Source organism: Lineus longissimus, chromosome 13, assembly GCF_910592395.1.
Source record: "Lineus longissimus chromosome 13, tnLinLong1.2, whole genome shotgun sequence".
NCBI lineage: Eukaryota > Metazoa > Nemertea > Pilidiophora > Heteronemertea > Lineidae > Lineus > Lineus longissimus.
Genome location: NC_088320.1, coordinates 16,476,171 through 16,498,840, shown reverse-complemented (window position 1 = coordinate 16,498,840; position 22,670 = coordinate 16,476,171). Strand labels below are relative to the sequence as shown.

The 22,670-nt window shown below is 41.3% G+C and overlaps 2 protein-coding genes across 5 annotated transcripts in view; one reads left to right on the top strand and one right to left on the bottom strand.

Annotated features, from left to right (window-relative positions):
• LOC135497776 (speckle-type POZ protein-like) overlaps positions 1–22,670 on the bottom strand; it is an 87,425-nt gene that overhangs the window by 28,443 nt on the left and 36,312 nt on the right. The window lies entirely within an intron of this gene.
• LOC135497775 (N-chimaerin-like) overlaps positions 1–22,670 on the top strand; it is a 47,369-nt gene that overhangs the window by 8,746 nt on the left and 15,953 nt on the right. Inside the window, exons 1-2 of one of the 3 annotated variants that reach the window (XM_064787661.1) lie at positions 4,913–6,507; positions 12,903–12,944. In XM_064787661.1, coding sequence (XP_064643731.1) covers positions 6,354–6,507; positions 12,903–12,944 — 196 coding nt within the window. In that variant the 5' untranslated portion in view covers positions 4,913–6,353. Of the gene's footprint in view, positions 1–4,912; positions 6,508–11,922; positions 12,221–12,902; positions 12,945–22,670 lie in introns of those variants that run through there. The other 2 variants (XM_064787660.1, XM_064787663.1) reach the window with 2 other exon arrangements.

Genomic DNA, 22,670 nt, shown 5'->3' with positions numbered 1-22,670 from the left:
GATGAGGATATCATACAGTGTCATATTTTCCCAAGCAGGGGTGTCTGCGTTTTAGTTGCACTCGTCAGAAAATCATTCACAAAATGCAGATGATATCAGTCAAACCTTTGGGGTGAATTATTGAGGTCTGAGACTTGACGACCTATGACCTGGGACTTGGGTGTGACGTTTCCCTTTCCTTGCCGGTTTGTGGAATAGCGGGTGGCCACGCAAGTTCTTTTTCTGGACAGGGATGATCAGGTGACCATTCTAATTTCTATGCAAATACTGACAGTTTAGGTCAAATTGAGATGTCAAGTGCCTCAGGCCTGAACTGTGAGGTGCATCAGGCCTAACTGGGCACATTATCTTTAGGTCGGGGCTCCTCTTAGGAGGTAATGGGTCACTTTAGGCTACTGGGCTGTCTGTGTAATACCACAATATCTATGCTTGTGTCCATTTTTAGTCATAAATGTCATACTGGTAGTTATTCTTAGATCATGGATATCTTTGTTGACAAAATGACCTCATTCTGATGTCACACATCACTTATTTACTTTATGCCGCTCAACAGAGGGTGGTATAACGTAAAAATGTCAACGTTACAAGATTCTTGTTTGATTCACTTGAATATGAGGAGATGTTTGCACCTCTCTCAGGACTTGCAAGATATTTTTGAATAAAACCTGAATAATATTTTGACACAAGGGCAGTTGTACATCATTTTGATATCGGGAGAAATATCAACAACAGATCAGTTCATCGCAGACGCTCTTTTCTCAATGAAGACCATGTTGAAGAGCTACTGGGGTGAGCGCGCAGAATGTTGGCGAATTTTCCTGACATCGACAGATAAGCATCTTAACTGCTTTTTGGAAAGTTGGCAAGGTCAAGTGTGTTTGGATTCACAGCTCTAGGCATGAGGGTCACTTGAGTTTGGTAAATAATCACTTGCCAGCCTATCTTTCAACTAGGGCGTGTTGATGCCACCCCACCAGAAATGGGTTTTCCAGGTTGGCTTACATTTGGAATGCAGATTTCTTGGTAATGAAAAAAAGACCATATCAAGACCTCTACTATCATACGTTATGTAATTCTAGAATTTGATAAACAGTAGAACCTCTCTATCAAGTACAATCTTGGGACGGACAAATGCTGTCCTTTTCCTGATTACAGAGGTCAAATTAGAATCAACTCATTTTGTACCAAAATGGTTCTCCTTAATACTGAGGGTGTCCTGCTAAGTGAGGTGTCCACAAAGAGAGGTTTGTCTGTGAGTAGTGTACCACCAAGAATTTATTCATTCTTGTGACCATCACAGTTTGTTCAAAGGTAATCTTTTCCATAACGTTTTCCAAAAGTAGGCCAGTGATTCGAAATCTGAATTCTGCTTTCTCGGTAATAAAATAAAGCCCAGTTGTTTTTGACAAGCCCGTACATGTTATATAACTAAAGGTGTTGATAGACTTAATACAATTCATCAAACCTTGATTAGCAACTTGTGCGTATAGACATAGTTTCGATCGTCTCAATAAATTTGCCAAAATGCTTGGGAGGATGGAACTTTTGGAGCTGCCTGTTGCCGACAAAAGGTTTGGTGCCAAGAAGTTGATGAGCAGGGTACCTACCCGTCACCGCTCTTCCATTCAACAGTCACCAAGGAGGTCCCGGCAAAGTCAACGTTCGGGTGAGAATGCTTTAACAATTTTCGATTTGAGTGACTTTTTGCATTTCATGTTGTCAATTTCACTGATTTGCAGTCAGACTAAATAAATCCTTCAGAATAGAGACATCAGATTGATTTGTCATTATGGCTTACAATGTACATAGGTCAGTATGCGATCTGTGTTGAAAGGTTTGAGGAGATGCAGTGATGAACACTGCTGACTGCAGTGTTTGGGGCTGAGTTTGATCCCAAGTGACATAATAACTTGGAATTTATTTCTTCAGATTTACCAGCGGGATTCCTGGAACTTGAATTTTTTGCTCTTTTACAGAAATATGTCCCAGCAACCATGAAAACAACATATAACTGTATGTCAGGCCAGACTGAACGTTTGGCTCCTTGTATCTGAGTATCTATGCTAGGGCTAAAAAGAGTTCAGGGTTTTAAAGTGTATTAAACCTGTAGGGGACTCACAAGTGTAACATTCCTGGTTCTTCACCCACAGCTACAGGGGAGCAGTCTGCTGGATGAGATGATGAGCTGTGGTCCCTTACACCTGAGTGTCTATGGTGGGGCAAGTCAAAAATCCAACAACAGGGGTAAAAAGCTAAGCTTATTGAATCCGCTGGGGACTCAAAAATCTCTGGCAAAATTCCAAAAAGTGAAGGTGCTATTTTTATGGTGGAATATTTTCCTGGTGGAATATTTTCCGGGTAATCGATTGATGTTCAAATAATTCATAATTTGTTGATTATCGCTATCAGTACTGTTTAGTGAGGTGAACTGTCAATTGACCACTTAAGAATGATTGAATGACATCAATTAACAACATGATCTGGCTTGTTGACGTAAAACATCGTACTGTATACCAGGAAGTTTCACATACGTTTATTCCGCGTTTTTCGTCAGCAGCGAAATCTGTGAAAATAAAACACGAAGTAAGACGGATTGAATTGAACCTACTTCTACAGTTTTGTCAAAATGGTAAATTAAAACTACCCAAAGATGCAACTTCATAAAACCGTCAAAAGCTGCAAATATTTTCTGGTGAATGGTTTTGTGGTAATCAGTGCCCTCAACCTAAATATCTTTGCTTGGGGACTGTTACCAGACATTTTGAGACAATTCATAAGATAAAGTGGCACAAGGCCGGGTACAATTTATAGCCCCTACAGTTTAGAATACAGTACACATGAAAGCTCGCAGGCAGTGGCTAAATTGTACAACACCACCCTAATACATTTCAGATTCATCCAGGTGGGTGGAAATATATATACTCATCCTTATGAAACCAGTGGTTTTCAAAATACTCCCCCTTGATATTTTGAGAACCCCTGGTGAAAAGTGTCCCCTTGAAAGACTCCAACAATATCTTTTCCAACTTTATTGAAATACTTTTTCCTTTGCCAGGACAGGCTAGCTTGGCAAGCTGGAATGCCTGATTCTCAGCAAGCTGGGAAGTGATTCTGCAGGGAGTAATGGTGTCAAAGTTATTGGGTGAAAAAGACTTCTCAAACACACTTGAGTTGTTGACTATCAAAATGATAAAAAGTACCTTTTACCCATTTCTTTATCTGTTATCATATTTTCAAATCATTCATTAGATTACAGGTCATGAGGACCGTGTTGGAGTGAGTTTACAGGTCATGAGGACCGTGTTGGAGTGAGTTTACAGGTCATGAGGACCGTGTTGGAGTGAGTTTACAGGTCATGAGGACCGTGTTGGAGTGAGTTTACAGGTCATGAGGACCGTGTTGGAGTGAGTTTACAGGTCATGAGGACCGTGTTGGAGTGAGTTTACAGGTCATGAGGACCGTGTTGGAGTGAGTTTACAGGTCATGAGGACCGTGTTGGAGTGAGTTTACAGGTCATGAGGACCGTGTTGGAGTGAGTTTACAGGTCATGAGGACCGTGTTGGAGTGAGTTTACAGGTCATGAGGACCGTGTTGGAGTGAGTTTACAGGTCATGAGGACCGTGTTGGAGTGAGTTTACAGGTCATGAGGACCGTGTTGGAGTGAGTTTACAGGTCATGAGGACCGTGTTGGAGTGAGTTTACTGTCGTTTAGTTGTGTTTTGAGACAAAAGTACATTTTAGATTAAGCTAGGTTTGCATTTGATTGAATATATCTGATAGATGATCCTGTTTACATACTGGGAGTCTTTCTTCACATGGTGATGGGTTCACAGCATGAAGGGATTCCCTTGGATCAGGGTAGGCCATGAATCCAGGGATTGCAGTGAATCCAGGGATTCCCATGGATTCAGGGTGTGTCATGAATCCAGGGATTCCCATGAATCTGGGGAATGAAAGGGGATCCAACTAGAATGAAAAATCAGATTGGGTCTCGAACCCACCCAGATTAACTGATTGGTGTTAATTTTACCTATTAACTTAATTAAAGATGCCCTTGATTAACTTAAACTGGTCGACACAGTACTTGGTTGTGGGAAAAACAAGGATTGTCTGACAAAAATAGAAATGACAAATTTCATATTGAAACTGGGTCACCGATCATCTCTACAAATATCAGAGAAAAGTCATTATAACTTTTTTGTGTGTTGCAAATTTATTGCAGTGGTTATGATGCTGATTATCTCTACTGTGGTTGGTCAAGCGCGGGAATCATGCCACATCTAGACCTACTGTGCTAGATAATGTTGTCTCCAGGCTGATGCAAGTGTCAACCTGTATCTTGTACCCTCCCTCCTCAAGGCTAGACAGCTTTCCAATGCTTCCTCTGATAATACGTCAACATCTTGACCCTTTATGTCTGACGATTTTCGTATTTCTTGTGCCTCAGCTTAATAGAAATAAACATTGCCTTAATGGAGTTACCATGCATGCAAAATTGCTGAAACTTGGCATTAGTAGTATTTGGTATCAGTTAAAAAAATTGTCGATCTTTGAAATTCATTTTTAGTCATGTACACAATCGTGACAATTAGAAATGTTCAAATTCAAATTCAGTTGAAAGTTTGTAATGAACAGAGCAGGTGTTCGAATGAAAAGGTGTCTAATCCATTGAGAGGGGAGGGTATGAGATTCACATTGGCACTCGCATAAGTGTCAGCTCTTCCGACATGATCAGATTGAGGTGTGACCTCGAGGAAATGAGAACTAGTATTTCGTATCGATGATATTTTGGAGAAATTTGGAATCATCTTTGGCTGAAGCTGGGATGGAGATTGTTTCAGTGGATACCAATATTCTTTGGATTTGATTATCAAAAACACGTTTTTCTGAAAACGTCTGCTTCAACATGTTTTATCACACTATAGTTGTCACGACCGCATGTGGATGAATTGTTATTCAATGCGGTTGAGGTGCTGGTCATGAATATTCTGGTTCTGAATCGTGCAAGTGGATTGTGAAACTGTCAGCAGATACAGACTGTGTGGTCGTTTTGAGTCATTTTTGCACCGATTCCTAAATTTGGTTGAAGGAACTGGCAGCAGGGGGCGAGCTCGTTACCTTGTATCTGGATACGTACTTTCCCAAGCCGAGATTTTATTCATTCACAATCGTATCAACTTTCACGATCAGGTATTGATGGAGTTCCATGTGTTGTGACTAGGTCGACCCGGCTTAGGGTTTACAAATACATGTACATTTCAGCTGTACATTTCAATCACTTTAGCCAATTGTCGGCAACATATTGAACACATGGAGGTGCATTTTAGCAACAGTTCTTTTCAAACTTGTGACAATGTCATGTTTTGTCCTGAATAAGGTCACTTAGGATTCAAATTGTGCAGGCAATTTTCAATCGACTGATAAATATTTAGGACTTACATTGTAATTACAGCTGCATTCATTTGGAATGGAGCTTGTTCAATGAATCGTATTTGTGAGTGTGGAAGCCTATACTGCTGGACAGTTCGGTGCAGGGATGTAGGGATTCATATTTTTGGAGGATTCATGTTTTTTCCTCTTTATAGAGCTTCATTTGACTGGAGAAACGAAAAGATATGTACCTCAGCTCGACTGTAGAGTGTTGAATTTTTGAAATCGGATGAAAAATGACAAGTTCAGAGGCAGATTTTGCAAGTAAGGGCAGTTCCATGGACAAGATTTTCATGTGAAAAGTTTCCATTTTTTTGTGCAATGTCACATTCCTGGTTGGTGAGTTTCTGGTGACCATGTTCAGGCCTGCAACTTCTGGACAATATGGTAGATGCCAAAGTTTGCAAAGAACATAACTGTTTGGAACACGACAGGTTGTGGATAATGTGTCGTATCCCATAATTTGGTTTTGATCCGCGTGGATGAACACTTTCTTCTGTTGGATATACAGTGACCTACTTGACGATTCCAGGTAAAAGTGTTTTGTGACATTTTAACGTTAGTGAGACTTCCTGGTTGGGCTCTCACCGCACAGTTCGTGAGGAGTTAAGTCCTTCTGACCTTCTCTGTGGTCATTCTACTCGCATTGGTTCTTTCCAATCACCGAAGGGAGTGTGCCGGATCCCAGCGTCTTCATTGGTGCAGACTTTGAGGTGACCCACTACTTCTATTAGAGCAGGACACTGCAGTGTTGATGACCAAAAAACTTACCACACAAAGGAAGATTTGACTCTGGATTTAGACTTGGAGAAAACGCCTTGTTTACTCTGAGAGCATTCTCACTGTGCTGCAGGCCTTGTTGCCATTATTTGCATTTCTACTGCTATTTCAAGATTGCATAATCTGTGTTCGTAGACCTCACCATGTATGAGACGGCTCTGGAACCGTTGCCAGCCCCGGATGCTCCGGATGTGGCCAAGGAGAGCTTCGTGAAGCGTGTCTTGAGGAAATTATCCACCAGTACCACACTGGATGTGGCAGATTTTTCAGAGCCACAAGACAGGATTGATGAGCGACGTAAGTAGTCCCAGCTGGGCGGCCCGGCCCGTCTTCTTGAGAGAGCGTGCAGAGCCCGTTTCAATATCAGATTCTTATCAATTCTTGTCTGTCAAGATGAGGGGGGGGGCTGATCTCGATCCATCGTGAACCCCTTTATTTCATAGCCCAAGCTAACAACATGATGTTGTGGCCACCTGACTGGTAGTGACATCTATGTTCTTGGCTACTGGTATGCAGAGTGACCCAAATTATTCATTTTCTGTGCATGTGTAGTTGGTCCTGGGGAGGGGGGCGGCAAAATACCTCCTCTGTGCTTTGTCAGTTTGAGAATCGGCCAAAATCTGGATGAAAAGCATGTGTTTGATGAACCTGGGGGGGGGGGGGGGGCATCTGTTACCCCTACCCACCCTCCAGCTGTGACCCTGAGTTCAGGTATAAACACTCAATAGCTCTTCATGTTTGTGACCTTTCATGTTGTACCTATTGGCATAAACCTTGGACTCTGTCTCCCTGTATGCTTGCTAGCGGAAATGCCTTGAGAAATTACATGTAATTGTGACACAATGACATGAATGATGAGGTAAACAGTTGTCAGACATCATAGATGTGTTCTCCACGAGCGTTATTGGTCGGGCGGGCGCCTGACTTATAATCCCAGTCATACCGAGCTGCCTGTCCTCAGAACCTTCTAACAGTGTCGGGCCCGGCATTCTCAACGGGACAATCCTCCAAAATGTGTTCAAATAGTGATCTGTGGATTGTACAAGTTATGCATCAGTCAATGGTAACCCTGGTCCCCTCCCTTCTCAGGGAGGATGTCATGGCCTGATGGGGGGGACATGATTTACATTGACCTTTGCATCACTGTATCTCTTTGGTGGAAAGTAGGGCAAGGTGATACAATTATAGCCTATGTGTGCATTAACATGTACCGCCAGCTATTTGATGCATTGCAGAGGCTATAATTGTGCTGGGGGTATACTTACTTAACAATATCACAAAAAAATGTCATGGCAACTACAGTGATGATATGAGTCAACAACCTCTGCTACTGTTCTTATAAATATTGCATCAAAAACAAGTATAACTTTCATGTTAGGCCGTGTAACATTTATTTTTAGTTGATATCGGGATAAATCTCTTTGCCAAAGAGTTTATTTTATATGAACGTTTCAAGGCTATTCCAGGACAAATTTAAAACATATGGACGAAACACTTTTTGATCAAAATATAAAAAATATGAATTTTTTGGTGATCTTGCGAAAATTGGGATGGAAGGTGATGTAATTCTGAAAATTCAATTCATTTGGCCTTAATGTATGCATTCTCCATTACGAGTTGATAGTGTTGTTTGTCAGTGTTTCTGACATCAATGGAGAGTAATTGTCTCCCATAACAATATGTTCTCTCATAATATTACAAACTGTACCTACATGAGACATAAGACTACTGTATACCACTGTATATTACAAACTGTACCTACATGAGACATAAGACTACTGTATACCACTGTATATTGCAAACTGTACCTACATGAGACATAAGACTACTGTATACCACTGTATATTACAAACTGTACCTACATGAGACATAAGACTACTGTATACCACTGTATATTACAAACTGTACCAACATGAGACATAAGACTACTGTATACCACTGTACCTACATGAGACATAAGACTACTGTATACCACTGTATATTACAAACTGTACCTACATGAGACATAAGACTACTGTATACCACTGTATATTGCAAACTGTACCTACATGAGACATAAGACTACTGTATACCACTGTATATTGCAAACTGTACCTACATGAGACATAAGACTACTGTATACCACTGTATATTGCAAACTGTACCTACATGAGTCATAAGACTACTGTATACCACTGTATATTGCAAAATATTCCTTCCATTTTATTTGTACAATTCCTTAAAGTTTCACGTTTTTTTGTGGGCTGAATATTGCGAACACTGATTGACCAATCAGGCCCTGCTTTATTACTTGTTATATCAAGAGTTGACCACAGGTATCGCCATTTTGGCTTGACCTCAAAATCCTAAAGCAACTAGAACTCTATTGACGGAAAGTTTTTGATAACATCTCGACTCGATGATCCAACTGGCACTTTCTTGAATCTAAATGAAGTATTCAAGTGCTATTCACTTCCTCCACCACTTGTAACTGTTGGTTTAGGAATCTATATCTCCACACGCCGTGTCTGGTAACCAACGCCACATTATTATATCGATCAGTCCTTATTGATGTCTGCCCGGTGGTTTTGGGTGAAGAAAGCGCCTGGGTATTGATTTGCTCGAGTTTGAGTCATGTTCTGTTTCAGGACAAGAAATAATAAACCAGATTGTAGTCATATTCTACTCTGGTTTGGCAATGTTTGTATAGATGGCAGCACCTGACAGTCCCCGTACTTGAAGGAGACCAAGAGATCTGATGAATGATTTGTGTTGTGTTTGGAACCTGACTGGGCCAGTCATCCCCTTCTTAACTTACAGTTACAAGATTTTGATATACACTTGTCATTTATCTTGATTGTGTGGCCCCTCACCGGCTGCTAAGACATGTGGTGCCACGCAGGGCATGTGCGGCCCATTATTGGAGAAAATGATGTTTACTTTACCAGATTTTGTTGACTGTTAAAAGATGGCAGCACTGTGTTTTTGTTGACTGTTAGAAGATGGCAGCACAGTGTTTTTAATCAGCTCCATGTTTCCTCCATTCTGTCCAAGAAGCCAAGCTCATGGCCATATCTAGTTCATGTTGTTGATGTTATCGTTTCTCGTTGACCAAATGACCTATGCATGTCCGGAGTCCCTTCCGTTGACCTTTAGTAACCAGGATGCCATTATTATCATCTTGATCAATGTTAACATAATCAGGTTGATATTGCATAACTTACATTCCTGCTGGATTGACTTGTTTGTGAATCAGATATACAGTAAAACCTCTCTATTAAGGACACCCTCGCGACTGACAAGTGCTGTCCATAATAGAGAGGTGTCCTGATTAGAGAGGTCAAATTGAATGGAAACAATCAATTTGGGACCAAACCAAGTGTCCTTAATCATTTTGTTGATAGAGAGGTTGTCCTCAATAGAGAGGTGTCCGCAAAGGGAGGTTCCATTGTAAATCTCAACTTCTCAATAAAGGAATATATGCAATGCTCAATATGCCCCTTTATTTCCTGTGCCTCAGTCGGTATCTGAAATGGTCCAATCTGCTGCAAGAGTCATAACTATGGAATTCTACTACAAGTTTCTGACCTAATCATGAGTCTAGAGGACCATTTCTAGCTAACTATGTTCCTTTTGGAGCTGGAAATAATGAAGTACATTTTGATGGTGGTAAAAATGTAGGCTAAAAACTGATCATGCGAAATTCACATGAACCGACAGTTTTGTCTCTGTCAATGTTGTCACATGTCACAAGTGGTCTTACTTCATCGCTGTGGGTGTCCACAAAAACAATGGCATCGGCGTGCTTGGTGAATTAAAATGATTTCAGATCACAGGACTTGGTAAGAAAGGAGTTCTCGCTGAAAGTGTTTCCCAGAAATGGTTTTGGAGAGATGTTCTGATTCTTCTTCAGTCAGTCGCAAGGCGAAATTATGCAGGATGGCTCCATCAGAAAATGTTGGGGGACTTGTTGTGTATTTCACAGATCGAGTAGAGCCAGATTCAGACTCCGTGCCAGATATCCATCTAAAATTGTGGTTGAAAATTCAATTGGTTAAGAAATTTTACTCTTTATTCTTAGCTGTGTGATTACAAGTTTAAAGGAGGATTCCACTGAATTGACACAATCTTCAAATCCCACAAAACTTGTGCGGGGATAAATTTCTTTGGAAACTTTGTTGTCATTGATAGTCTGTGTTCGGCGGCGTTGTAAGTGTGTCTTACTGCCGTTTCTTTTCGATCAATGGTAGGCCCATTGCCACTCACTTTGACCAGCTCTGATTTGAGTTATAATATTCTGCTGCTAGTTCAATACAGCCTATTGTTGTTAAGGCTGAGGACTTTGATTAATCAGTTGAGTGGGATCCTGTGTGAATGTATAAGTCCCAGCAATAAGGCCACTTAGGGATTCATGTCACTTGTCATGAGTTAGGGTTGACAATAGAATATTGTCACGGTCAGCCATGTTTGAGGGCAGCACAATGACTTGTCATACCTGACTTGACTGAATCAAATGCTGTCATGGTCATATGGGTTTGCTATCTTTTGTCTGTCCCTTTAGCATGGTAGGTGATGACCTCATGATAAAAACCACTGTTTTGGCCAGAACTTAAAATCCGATAGCAATTAGAACTCCTTCAAAATGAAGTGAATGTCAATTTCAAGGGGGAAAATCCTTTGTTTTCCAGAAAACAGACTCCCAGGTTTTAGATGTGCATTCATTTTGAAAGAAATCTGACTGCTTTATGATTTCAAGTTCTCAAACACAACGCGAGGGTGAAAAGTGACATCGTGAATCAAATGTAGCCTGCATGCTCTTTGTAAATGACTTTTTCCAAACAGACAAAGCAATTGAGGCAAGGGGGGGGGGCAGGCATAGTGGTGATGTCACTAACAAGATAACTACTTCAATTACTTCCTGAAGCAAATAGTAAATGAAAAATCCCAGTATGGTAGAATGGAGTAATTGTAGCCCCGGTTTATTTGTAGCCCTTGCATTGTTTGCTGCATGGGGATATCAATCAATATCATAGGCAGGGGCTACAATTAAACCGGGGCTACAATTACCCCATTCTACCTTATAAATCAGGCCGTCAGTATTGGCCCACATTGAATAATTATATCATCTTTTGTATTTACATTGACTGTAGGTACTCATATTACATATAAAGCCATTGGCTATCAGTCAGGAAAGAGTCGGCAACAATAGGCCTATTGCACAGATTGAACAACTTGATTGAGGATTAAACTTGGACAATGTTTTGCCTTGGGCAGTGGATTTAGAAGACTTCTTATATGAGTGGCTCTGTGTGTGTTGATTTTGACATCTACTTCAAGGAGGAAGTGTTCCTAGTTGATGTCTGTGTGATTTAACCAACTGTGATACCTACTTGGGAACTTGGATACATAGACCAACTTATGTCCTTCGATACACTTGCCCTTTGAATTCAATTTCCTGTTTTTTAAAGAGTTTGATTTCCTTCTACAAGAATCGTGTCTGTGAATTAAGATTATCATAATCACCTCAAATTAAATCAAACATCTTTGGATTAGAATTCTTATCATGGATTAAGGTCTCTCTGAAATAACTTAGCTTGCCTTGTTTGTAGGCCTATAGTCTGTTTGTAGGCCTGTGGTGGTACTAGGCCTAGCTATCGTAATCTTAGAGGTTCATGTGAAGAGGATTAGAACAGCCAAGTTAAACATTCTTCTTTCCTACCTTCACAGAATTGGTCAAAAGTCATACGACTCTGGAGCTCTGTTACGACTCCATCTTTTATCAACAAGACTTTATTGTGACCTTGGGCCCCATCAGGAGTTTGACTCGCACATTTGTGACTCTCGATGAACGAGTCTTTCAAAATGAAGTTTCGGCGGCTGTCTTTTCTGCGGAGGAAGTCGTTCGGATATGACTTCACCGCGGTGACGGCCGCTTGTAGCACGGAGGACGTGTTTGCGGATGTGACATATCGGTCAGAGGTGGACGCTATATCATGTCAGGAGGACTCAGTCGTCTACGGGACTAAATATAGTAAGCGTTTTGGTAGAAGGACGTAGAAATCTCATTTTGTTAGAATTATCGTCTTTATTATTTCCAGCAGATCTTGTGCAGCCTCTTTGCAGATACAGATAAAGGCATCCAGGGCTGGGTTTAAGTCAGAAATCTCTGGTTCCTACAATCAGAATAGTTGCCCAGTTCACTCAGAACACGCTCAGTCAGATCTTTCATTATGTGTATTTTGAAATGATAGAAAGGCTATGGGAGGACGGGTATTGCAGCGAAACCTCCCTTAGCGGACACCTCTCTTATCAGGATACCATTTTCTATTGAGGATACTGAATTTGGTGAAGAATTTGGTCATTCCAATTCAACTTGAGCTCTATAATCCGGACAACTCTCTATTAAGGACAGCATTTGCCAGCTCCAAGGGTGTCCTTGATAGAGAGGTTCAACTGCATTTTCTGCTCAATGTCCTATTTCGAGGTGAGCTGAGATAAATTGGCTATAGTGATGATTTACCAGCTAAAGCCAATTGGTTTCAAATGTCAACGACACTTCACATTATTACCAGCCTAATTGAAGTGGATATGTATATTCAACCTTTTTTTCAGAACAAACAGTTTAAGTTACCAGACACTTATGTCTACTTGCTCCAAAAATAACAATGTACTCGAACAAAATTTCATATATTCTCCTGTCTTTTTCGTTGCAGCCATGGACGATGACTGCGTGATGCCAATATGGAAGTCATATCGTAAGTAACCGTTATTTTCTAATTTATGTATCGATCGCCACTTCCCACCTAGACGCCATCTAGTGGCAGAGAGAGTAACTAATGGCACGATTTGATCAGGTTGTGGTCAAACTGACGACAGACATAGAGTAGCACTGTGCAGAAGGTGAAGGTTTGGAATTTCAGATTTGAAACCCAAACATGAAAATCATATATTTTATCCGCCTTGAAATGTTCCCAGTCTGTGTAATCATTAGTCGTTATAAAAACAACAACATTTTTTCAGATGGTATTATTTCCTTGACATGGAAATTAGACTAAATGAATGTAATTGACTCGATTGATTTGTTTCAGACGTGATATTCTTGTTTGGCTCGATGCCAAATTTTTGATGAGAATTAGTACAGTCTGTTGTTTGTTCATTTAATGTCATGATTTGATTTGCAAGAAATTTGTTTCTCCAAAACTAAGAGCCATGAGCACAGGCCAAGTCTGCAGTTTTCGATGAAAGCAATGTGTCATAAATGTAGCAATTTCTAGTCAAGCTTGATGATAAATTTTGACAAAAAGGACAAAGAAATCGCAAATCATCATCGCCAAAAAGTGGATGATGAGAAATAGTTTGATGACTGGTTCTTGATCCCAGGCACCTAAGCACCAGTCATGCTGCCAACGGACAAAGAATTTGGCAGGTTTTGACTAAGTCACCTTTCGTCACCCTGAGAGCCCAGACCCCGTCAGACCCCGTCAGACCCCGTCAAAGCTCATGGTGAGTCATTCCTGGGGTTTCCTCAGATGCGTCCAATCTATTTATAGATCCTACGGCATCGCGTATTGCGATAATTTCAACACCACTCTTCTTGTGGTGAGTCATATTCGGGAGACCCCATTGATGTTTCGGTGCTATATTCAGAAACTACGGCATCCCCATACATGAGTCACTAAGGTTAAAGCATGTCAATTTCAGCTGCGGTAGTCTATTGGAAATTATCTGATGCTCTAAAGCGAAATTACGGCATTCCTGTCCCAGAGTTCATTAGTGTTTTGCAAGGCAATTGCACCGAGGAATGCCAGTGCAGCATTTTGTATTTTGAAATTGCATTTGAGTCATGAAAACATCTGGGTGAGAGAATTTGAATTATCGTCATCGATATCATTCAGGCATGTATGGAGATCTCGTCTGAACTGAAATCCCCCGTCAGTATGGTGATCTCAATATCATCTGAACTGAAATCCCTCGCCAGTATGGAGATCCCAATATTATCTCAACTGTAATCCCTCTTCAATATGGAGATCTGTTGAACCCCAGTGCGGCTGTAGAAAATTTGGCAGTAGAACAATGTTTATATGATGTTTCTAATCCAAAGATCAATACTGATTGATCTGTAGCTAAAATTCCATATAGAGTATTAAGTATCAGCATTTTCAACAAAACAGATGGTCACAATGTTGTGCGAGGAATTTGGTGCCTGTATTTTCGAATATTTGGAAAATGGTTGTTATGGCTATTGTCTTTCAGGTGAGTGTGTTGATAGATGGCATGGTTGTAACTGTCATTAGGACAACCGTCTTTCTCGTCATTTGACCCTCCTGTAAGATGGGGTGACACTGGCCCATAGTGGGGTGAAGTTGACCCATACATTTTCAACCATACAGCATGAACCCTAGCAGTAAATCTTTTATCAAAACTTGAATCATTGTACAAAAATATGTTAAAAGATATCTCAATGGGCTAAAATTGTTATCATTTGGCCCCAATAAGATTTTTGGATTTGGGGTTATTTCACCCCCAGGGCCACTTTCACCCCACTTCATGGTACTGACTATGGCTGCAATTTTATAGGCTGTGATTGGCATAGCTATAGGAAGTAGATAACTTGATGTTCAACATTACCTTTAAAACCACGTCTTTTGAAATTATTTACCATCAGCAGGTCATATATCACGTTAGAGCTTTTTTACCAATACCTTGCAAATTGTTAAGCTCAGACAGGAGCTAGTTAGACTGGCCTACCTTGTAACCAAGAAAGTAAACAACATGGAAGATTTGATTCAATTTAATCATCTCGCGCCAAAAAGTGGCAAAACTGTTTAGTCATGCAACATATTCAAGTCATTATGACTCCGAAACTGTTGAATTTACGCAAGAATCCCCGCGTGGTGACTCATCACGACGGCCGATTCGATACAGTTGATCAAAGAGATGTAATCTCTCGGTGATTTACTCGCGAACTCTCGTGACTCTCCTGTCTCCAGGAGGGGAGAAGTTCGCTCGGCCATCAAATTAAACATCAACCAATGAATCGGTGCAAAGATAATAACTGTGATGTCATCAACCTCTCACCAGGGACATCAAACCTCGGACATTGTTACATAATCTGCACTGTATCTAACATTGACGACGTCATCTTTGATTCATGTTTACGCCAGTGACGTCATTTTTGATTTGTGCGTCAGCGGCGAAATCTTGATGTGACGTGCGTAACATCAGCAGACATTGTGAAATCAACTGTTTTTATCCTCGCTACCATTATACTGTGGGGCGAGCCAGCATTCCTGACAAACAAAAGACAAGATGAAACGACCATGATGAAACCAATCAGAAATTGTGAGATCCACTGTGACCTCGTTTACTGGACCGGTTACAACTCATTTCATATCATTTACGTCATCAGCAGCTGGCATTGTCACTGTGATGTTTGTATGGGCCCTGAAAAGGTACACGCCTCAGTGCGCCACCTACAGGCATTTAACAAAAGCCTACTACCCCATTTATGAACTGGCAATATCGCCCCTCGATCTGAGATCATCTCATGTTTTGATTTGGTCTAATCAAGGAGCAGACGACAGCACCCAGGCAGCAGACGATAGCTAAACAGGCGAGATTCTGCGGTGAATCATTGAATGAAGCCAGCGCTGCATGCGTTGGAATGACGCAGGTACCTGAGTCGAGATAGGTCGTTGGGCATTTGGCGGCAGCATCAGTTGAACAGAGAACTTACAAGAGCTACCATGTGGCTTCTAGAGTTTGGAATTCTTGCGGTGTTGTGAGTAGGATTGGGAGGAATACTTGGCAATCATCTTGGAATCTGTTGTTATTGTTAGGAAGTGATCTTCAATATGGCTCCCGTGGCAGCCATCTTGAATTTGGTTTTGTCCATTACGGGGATATGTGATACTTATTTGTTGTTTTTTTGGAGGATTTGAAGGAAGCATTGGAATTAGCGTCAATTGGATGGAAATTGCATACTAGTTTGTTGTGGATTTCTCAGTTGTCAATGTCGATTTGGAGATGACACTAAAGCTTTTGGAGTTATTTTTAGTGTGGTGTCACTTGTGGATTTCAACTAATGAATGCAGTTGTTTGATTTTGACGTGGTAATCTTGATGCTGGAGATGTCAGTCCATCATTGTCATCTTGTTGTGATGTCATCTTGCGCTAAAACAGTCTTTTGGCACTGATGAGTTCTGTAAATATCAGATAGTGTTCTCAGTGGCAAATATCAGATTCATGCAGTGTTGGCTGCAATGTTTTTTGATAAGTGGCTGTTTTGATGCTGGTTGAATTGATTTGTTATGTTTTTGCCGAATATTATCCCTTGAAATATCATTCTGAGCAATATTACTCCAGCCATCAGTAATTACCATTGGCATAAAAACTGGATATAGGCCTATATCTCCCTTGTCTCTGTCTACCCAGTATCAACAACAACACCTCATTAACAGTGTCTTATCCTCCATTAAATAGCAGTAGAGATACATTGAGTGATTGGATATCAGAAGTTATCATCCTCTCGTTTGTGTACCAACAACTTCAGAATGTTTGCTGATCCTCGAATCAGTTCTTACTTGATAATCTAATCAAGCATATATACTCCTGGCAGCATGTTGAGGACCTGTTGTTTGAACATAGAAAGCCAGAAATCCTATGCCTCGGTATTCAGCTCTACTTCATGGGGTTCACTGGTTTTGCTGGGAGAAGCTTCATGAAGACATCACTGCTCATCATTACCATTATAACATGATACTGTTGTATTCTGCAGCTGCAGCAGTAAAGTGACATCCCACAGCCACAATCAGTCCTTAAAGTTAGTCCTCCACCACCTTGCCTTGACATGGGTGTATAGCTGCAGGAAATGGAGTTGCCTTACTTAATGGAAGGCTCCTAGTCCAGCCTGCAATGCTGGTCACTCTATTCATTTATCTCTGTAAGGGTCAATATCACATTAATTCACCCTGCATCTCAGAAATATCAGAGTTGATATTCTAGGAACATGAACATTCCCTCGGGAGAAAGTAATTTTCATATGATTCGATCATAAATATAAATTCCGATATATTGTGTATTCCCGCCGGTCTGATTATCCTGTGCTAGACGTCACATAGTCTTGTGCCTGATGATGCATCCGTGACATTCCACGGTCGCGACTGATGTTAGCTGATCGGTGGTCTGATTATCCTGTGCTAGACGTCACATAGTCTTGTGCCTGATGATGCATCCGTGACATTCCACGGTCGCGACTGATGTCAGCTGATCGGTGGTCTGATTATCCTGTGCTAGACGTCACATAGTCTTGTGCCTGATGATGCATCCGTGACATTCCACGGTCGCGACGGATGTCAGCTGATCGGTGGTCTGATTATCCTGTGCTAGACGTCACATAGTCTTGTGCCTGATGATGCATCCGTGACATTCCACGGTCACGATGGATGTCAGCTGATCGGTGGTCTGATTATCCTGCGCTAGACGTCACATAGTCTTGTGCCTGATGATGCATCCGTGACGTCCCAAGGTTGCGACGGATGTCAGCTGATCGGTGGTCTGATTATCCTGCGCTAGACGTAACATAGTCTTGTGCCTGATGATGCATCCGTGACGTCCCACGGTCACGACGGATGTCAGCTGATCGGTGGTCTGATTATCCTGTGCTAGACATCACATTGTCTTGTGCCTGATGATGCATCCGTGACATTCCACGGTCGCGACTGATGTCAGCTGATCGGTGGTCTGATTATCCTGTGCTAGACATCACATAGTCTTGTGCCTGATGATGCATCCGTGACATTCCACGGTTGCGACTGATGTCAGCTGATCGGTGGTCTGATTATCCTGTGCTAGACGTCACATAGTCTTGTGCCTGATGATGCATCCGTGACGTTCCACAGTCGCGACGGATGTCAGCTGATCGGTGGCACGGTTGGAAATTGTTGATCTGTGTTCATGTAATCTTTGGGATTGTCATTCAGTGTAGATGTGTTTCTGGGATTGGAATACTTATCGCAGAAACGTGCGATATTGGTCACTGCGATGAGCGATAGAAAATTGTTCATCTGCAGGTAAAATTGTTTTATAACCAAGGGTGAGCTTGGTACGTATCAAGTGCTTCAGGCTTTTGCAATGTGGCTTGCCTGGAGTGTGGATGGGAAGTTAAAATTTGACATGTCATTGAAGTCATTCTGGTATCTTAGTGATCGCCAGCCCTGGTTGGAGCCGGTATTGAAAGGGTTAAGATATTATCTGTGTTGCTTTGCAAAATAGACCCAAACCTAAAATGTCACTCAGTAACTAATAACTTACTGCTCTATGACAGACAGTATATGTAACTTACCACCATAGGTTGGGTGGTAACCCTAACTTACCAGTCTACGATGGACAGTAAACCTAACTTACCTCCATAGGACAGGCGGTAAACCTAACTTACCAGTCAAGGGTAGACGGTAAACCTAACGTACCAATCTATGGTTGACAGTAAACCTAACTTACCTCCATAGGACAGGCGGTAAACCTAACTTACCAGCCCAGGGCAGGGCAGACGGTAAACCTAACTTACTGATCTGTGATGGGCAGTAAACCTAACTTACCTCCATATGACAGGCGGTAAACCTAACTTACCCCCTCAAGGATGGGCAGTGAGTCCTAGTGCCATGAAGTACGCAACACCTTGGGCTTGTTACTCTAGGGATTTGAGATCTCTGGCATGTGAGGCATGCACCAAATGGCACCGTCCAAGAAACCAGGTATAACATGCCTCGGTGATGTGCGATACTAATTGCAAGCGGTGAATACTTGTTTTTGCTTGAACACTCAGCGAATCTTCACGATTTGACGGATTTGTTTTTCCAGTTGATGTTTCTCGGTGCAGAATCCGTGGCATCTTGAATATTAGATACTCATTCGCAGCTGTAGTGTTCTCTCATTCAGTGGAAACCTACGGCCTACACCGTCCGTTAAAAATTGGAAGTTGGTAATTGAATTTGAAAACGTACTGGATATAAATTTTTGGGTGGACAGGCTTTCTACAGTTGGACTGGATAGGCAGGGATGCGAAGAGTTGTAATTGTTACGTATTGCAGCTGCTTGCTGGTCTAGCTGGATATATGAAGTTAGCAGTGGCTACCCGGTTCCCCCTCCCCCCGACACCCCTGGTCGACTGGCATTGACCAGAAATAGAACTATGGGTAATCACTGGTGTGGATTACTGCTTATTGGTTGACCAAGGCATAACCATTTTGGCAAGAACTTAGAATCCTAAAGCAATTAGAACTCTTTCAAATCTATGTGAATGTCATTTCAAGGGTGGGAGTCTGTACCTTGTTTTCCAGAAAACAGCCACCAGGGTTGTTAATGGCCACTGGCTTCATTTTCAACAAGTTCTAATTGCTTTAGGATATCAAGTTCAAGCCAAAATGGTTGTGCCTATGGTCAGCTTGCCTGAAAACTTGCCTGAAACTGTTTTCACTGACGATAGCTTGGTTGGCAACTCTCTCAGACATGCTTTCAGATTCCTGTATATGTCGGAGAGCATTGTAAGAATCTCACGATCGCCTGGGGCAGGATTCTGTGTTAAATCCACAACTTACGACCAGCCAATGAATCATTCCATCTCAGGTAGAACATGTTTACTGAGCAGAAAAAACTACCACACATCAATATTATATCTCCCGTCAGAAAGCTTTGCAATCCTTAGTCCATGATATGTGCAGTTTGGGAGTGTGCTTGGTGTACAGTTCATGTCGAGCCATTTGAATAATCAGGTCATATAAGGGGGTACGGTGTTCATATTGAATCGTAGGTCTGGTTAATGGAAGTGCAGTCATACACAATGCCGTGGTGCAGTTATCATGCATGCACCTTTTCTGAAACTTGGTATGGAGTGTTTGGATGTCTGTCTACACAACAGTTATGTCAGTAGGTTGTTACCCAATTTGAAATTTTCAAATTCTATTACAGCTTTCAAATTTTTAACGGACAGAATTGCCATGTTTGACATTAGATCTTTTACAAAATGGTAGAAGTTACGCAGACGTCCCGTTATGAAAATCATGGGCCTCTGAGGGAATTGTGTCTGGGCAGACCCATTCTTTTGGTGATTTTGTTTTAGGTCTCCTGAAGAGCATTTCCGTCCTTTTAACTTGAGAGAACTGTTCACCAGGATATTTCCATCAGTTTGATAGCTGGAGAATTCGATTTTTTTTGCAGTTTACAATGATGTTGTAAACAATTTTGAAGGAGGATGGAAAAATTGGAGGCTTGCATCATTATTGATCAGTTTCAGTCCTCAAAAAACCCAGCTGTGGTTTCATTCACCAAGAGGAAGCGGACGTCTTCAAGTAGGCAAAACACAGCGTAAAACCGCACCACACGCGGGGCGGAATATGATAGGCCGTGGATTAATGTCGGATAAAAACAACATCCGCTTCCTGATTGAGACGACTCACATCTGTCACTCTCTCAGCGATCGATTTCATCCATTTTTTCAGAGATTTTGAATTCTGGCATCTGAAGTGTGTCAGGGTTTTTAGGTCACCTGGCTGAACAAAAAATCACAAATCTTTGTGTAATCTGGTTTGGGTGTCAGTTACAGCTTCATTTTGTGGTATCAATATGGTGGATGACTCGCCCACATGGGGTTTTTCATATAGTTTTTTGCGTGTGGTCCTTTGTTGATACATGTAGTTTAGTTCAGGGCTGGTGAACAGGAAACTGGTTGAGTAGGAAAAGTCTTTATGCAGAGATGAAGTTAAGTGCAATACCCGAGACCTTCCCCTTGATGTCAAAAAACTTGTTTCGGGGAGATACTGTTGAACCTCCCTCTGTGGACACCTCTCTATCAAGGACGCTGTCTCTATTGAAGACACTACATGCACCAGTTTCAGCCCCAAATTGGGGATTTCCATTCGATTTGACCTCTCTAATCAGGACACCTCTCTATTAAGGGTAGTAGTTTTGGTCCCAAATTGGGTGTTTCCATTCAATTTGACCTCTCTAATCAGGACACCTCTCTATTAAGGGCAGTAGTTTTGGTCCCAAATTGGGTGTTTCCATTCAATTTGACCTCTCTAATCAGGACACCTCTCTATTAAGGGCAGTAGTTTTGGTCCCAAATTGTGTGTTTCCATTCAATTTGACCTCTCTAATCAGGACACCTCTCTAATAAGGGCAGTAGTTTTGGTCCCAAATTGGGTGTTTCCATTCAATTTGACCTCTCTAATCAGGACACCTCTCTATTAAGGGCAGTAGTTTTGGTCCCAAATTGTGTGTTTCCATTCAATTTGACCTCTCTAATCAGGACACCTCTCTAATCAGGACACACTTGTCATTCCCAAGGGAGTCTTAATAGAGGTTCTACTGTATTCTGAAGATACAATCTCATGCATCTGGTAGATATTCCTCAGAAAGTTGGAAAATAAATTTTAAGATTTTAGCTTTTAAGCAACACATACCTGAAAGTGGAATGTAAACATTCCTGCCATCACCTAACCCTGGTTGCTTCAGAACATGAGAAATCGTTCAGAATTCTTGTCTCACCTGAGCTGGCCCCCACAAATCATCAGAGAGTACTGCATTGATAGGAACACTTTCTGAACTACTATTTGAATCCTTGCTTGTGCGAGGCTTCTTGCTTGACTTGCAATGAAAATAACCCAATGAATTAACATGCCATTTCAAGTTGTTACGTCTTCCCATTTGATTGGTAAACATTCCATTGGCTTGTTTATGAGGCAGTCGATGTCGATTTCAGGGGCTGGAGTCTGTTCTTTCTTTCCAGAGAATAGCTTGCCAGGTTTTTAATGCGCTTTCACTTCATTTTGAAGAAGTTTGAATTGCTTTAGGATTTCAAGTTCTTACCAAAGTGGTCCTGCCTATGGCTGCATTTGCCTTACTCTGGCTCGTGGTTTCCTGTTGAATGGAGTCATAGTGATTATATGGAAACGATTTCCTAGGTTTTGGTTCAGAAAGGTTTTTCCTTTGGATAAAAGTCTTATATTACAGCAAAAAGTTCATAATTGGCTACATTCTGTTTTTTGATTTCTCCACCATGCCACAGAGGCTTTTTTGTCTTGGGAATTCCGAAAAAGTGTCCTCGATTCTTTCTATGGACTTTGATTTGAACCACTTCAGTTGTAGGTTGTGAAATCGAAAAGATTACATTTCTTGATCATGAATGTGTTGATAAGATACATGATCAGAGTGGGGAATACCCTTCAATAAACCGTTTCAATTCACAGATTTGAATCGTCCCAGTTGAACTGAACAATGGAAGCCCACGTTGAGATTGTGACACCGCGTGATAGAAAACAAATCATCAAGTGGAACAATTCATACAATTGAACTCATAAAAAGTTGATTCAAAAATCACGATGCTAATCTTGAAATCTAACATGTGACTGTTCAGGAATTGAAATACGGATATATGGTTTAGTATTTTGAGTAGTTTCGACACATGATTGGCACTGAAGGATATA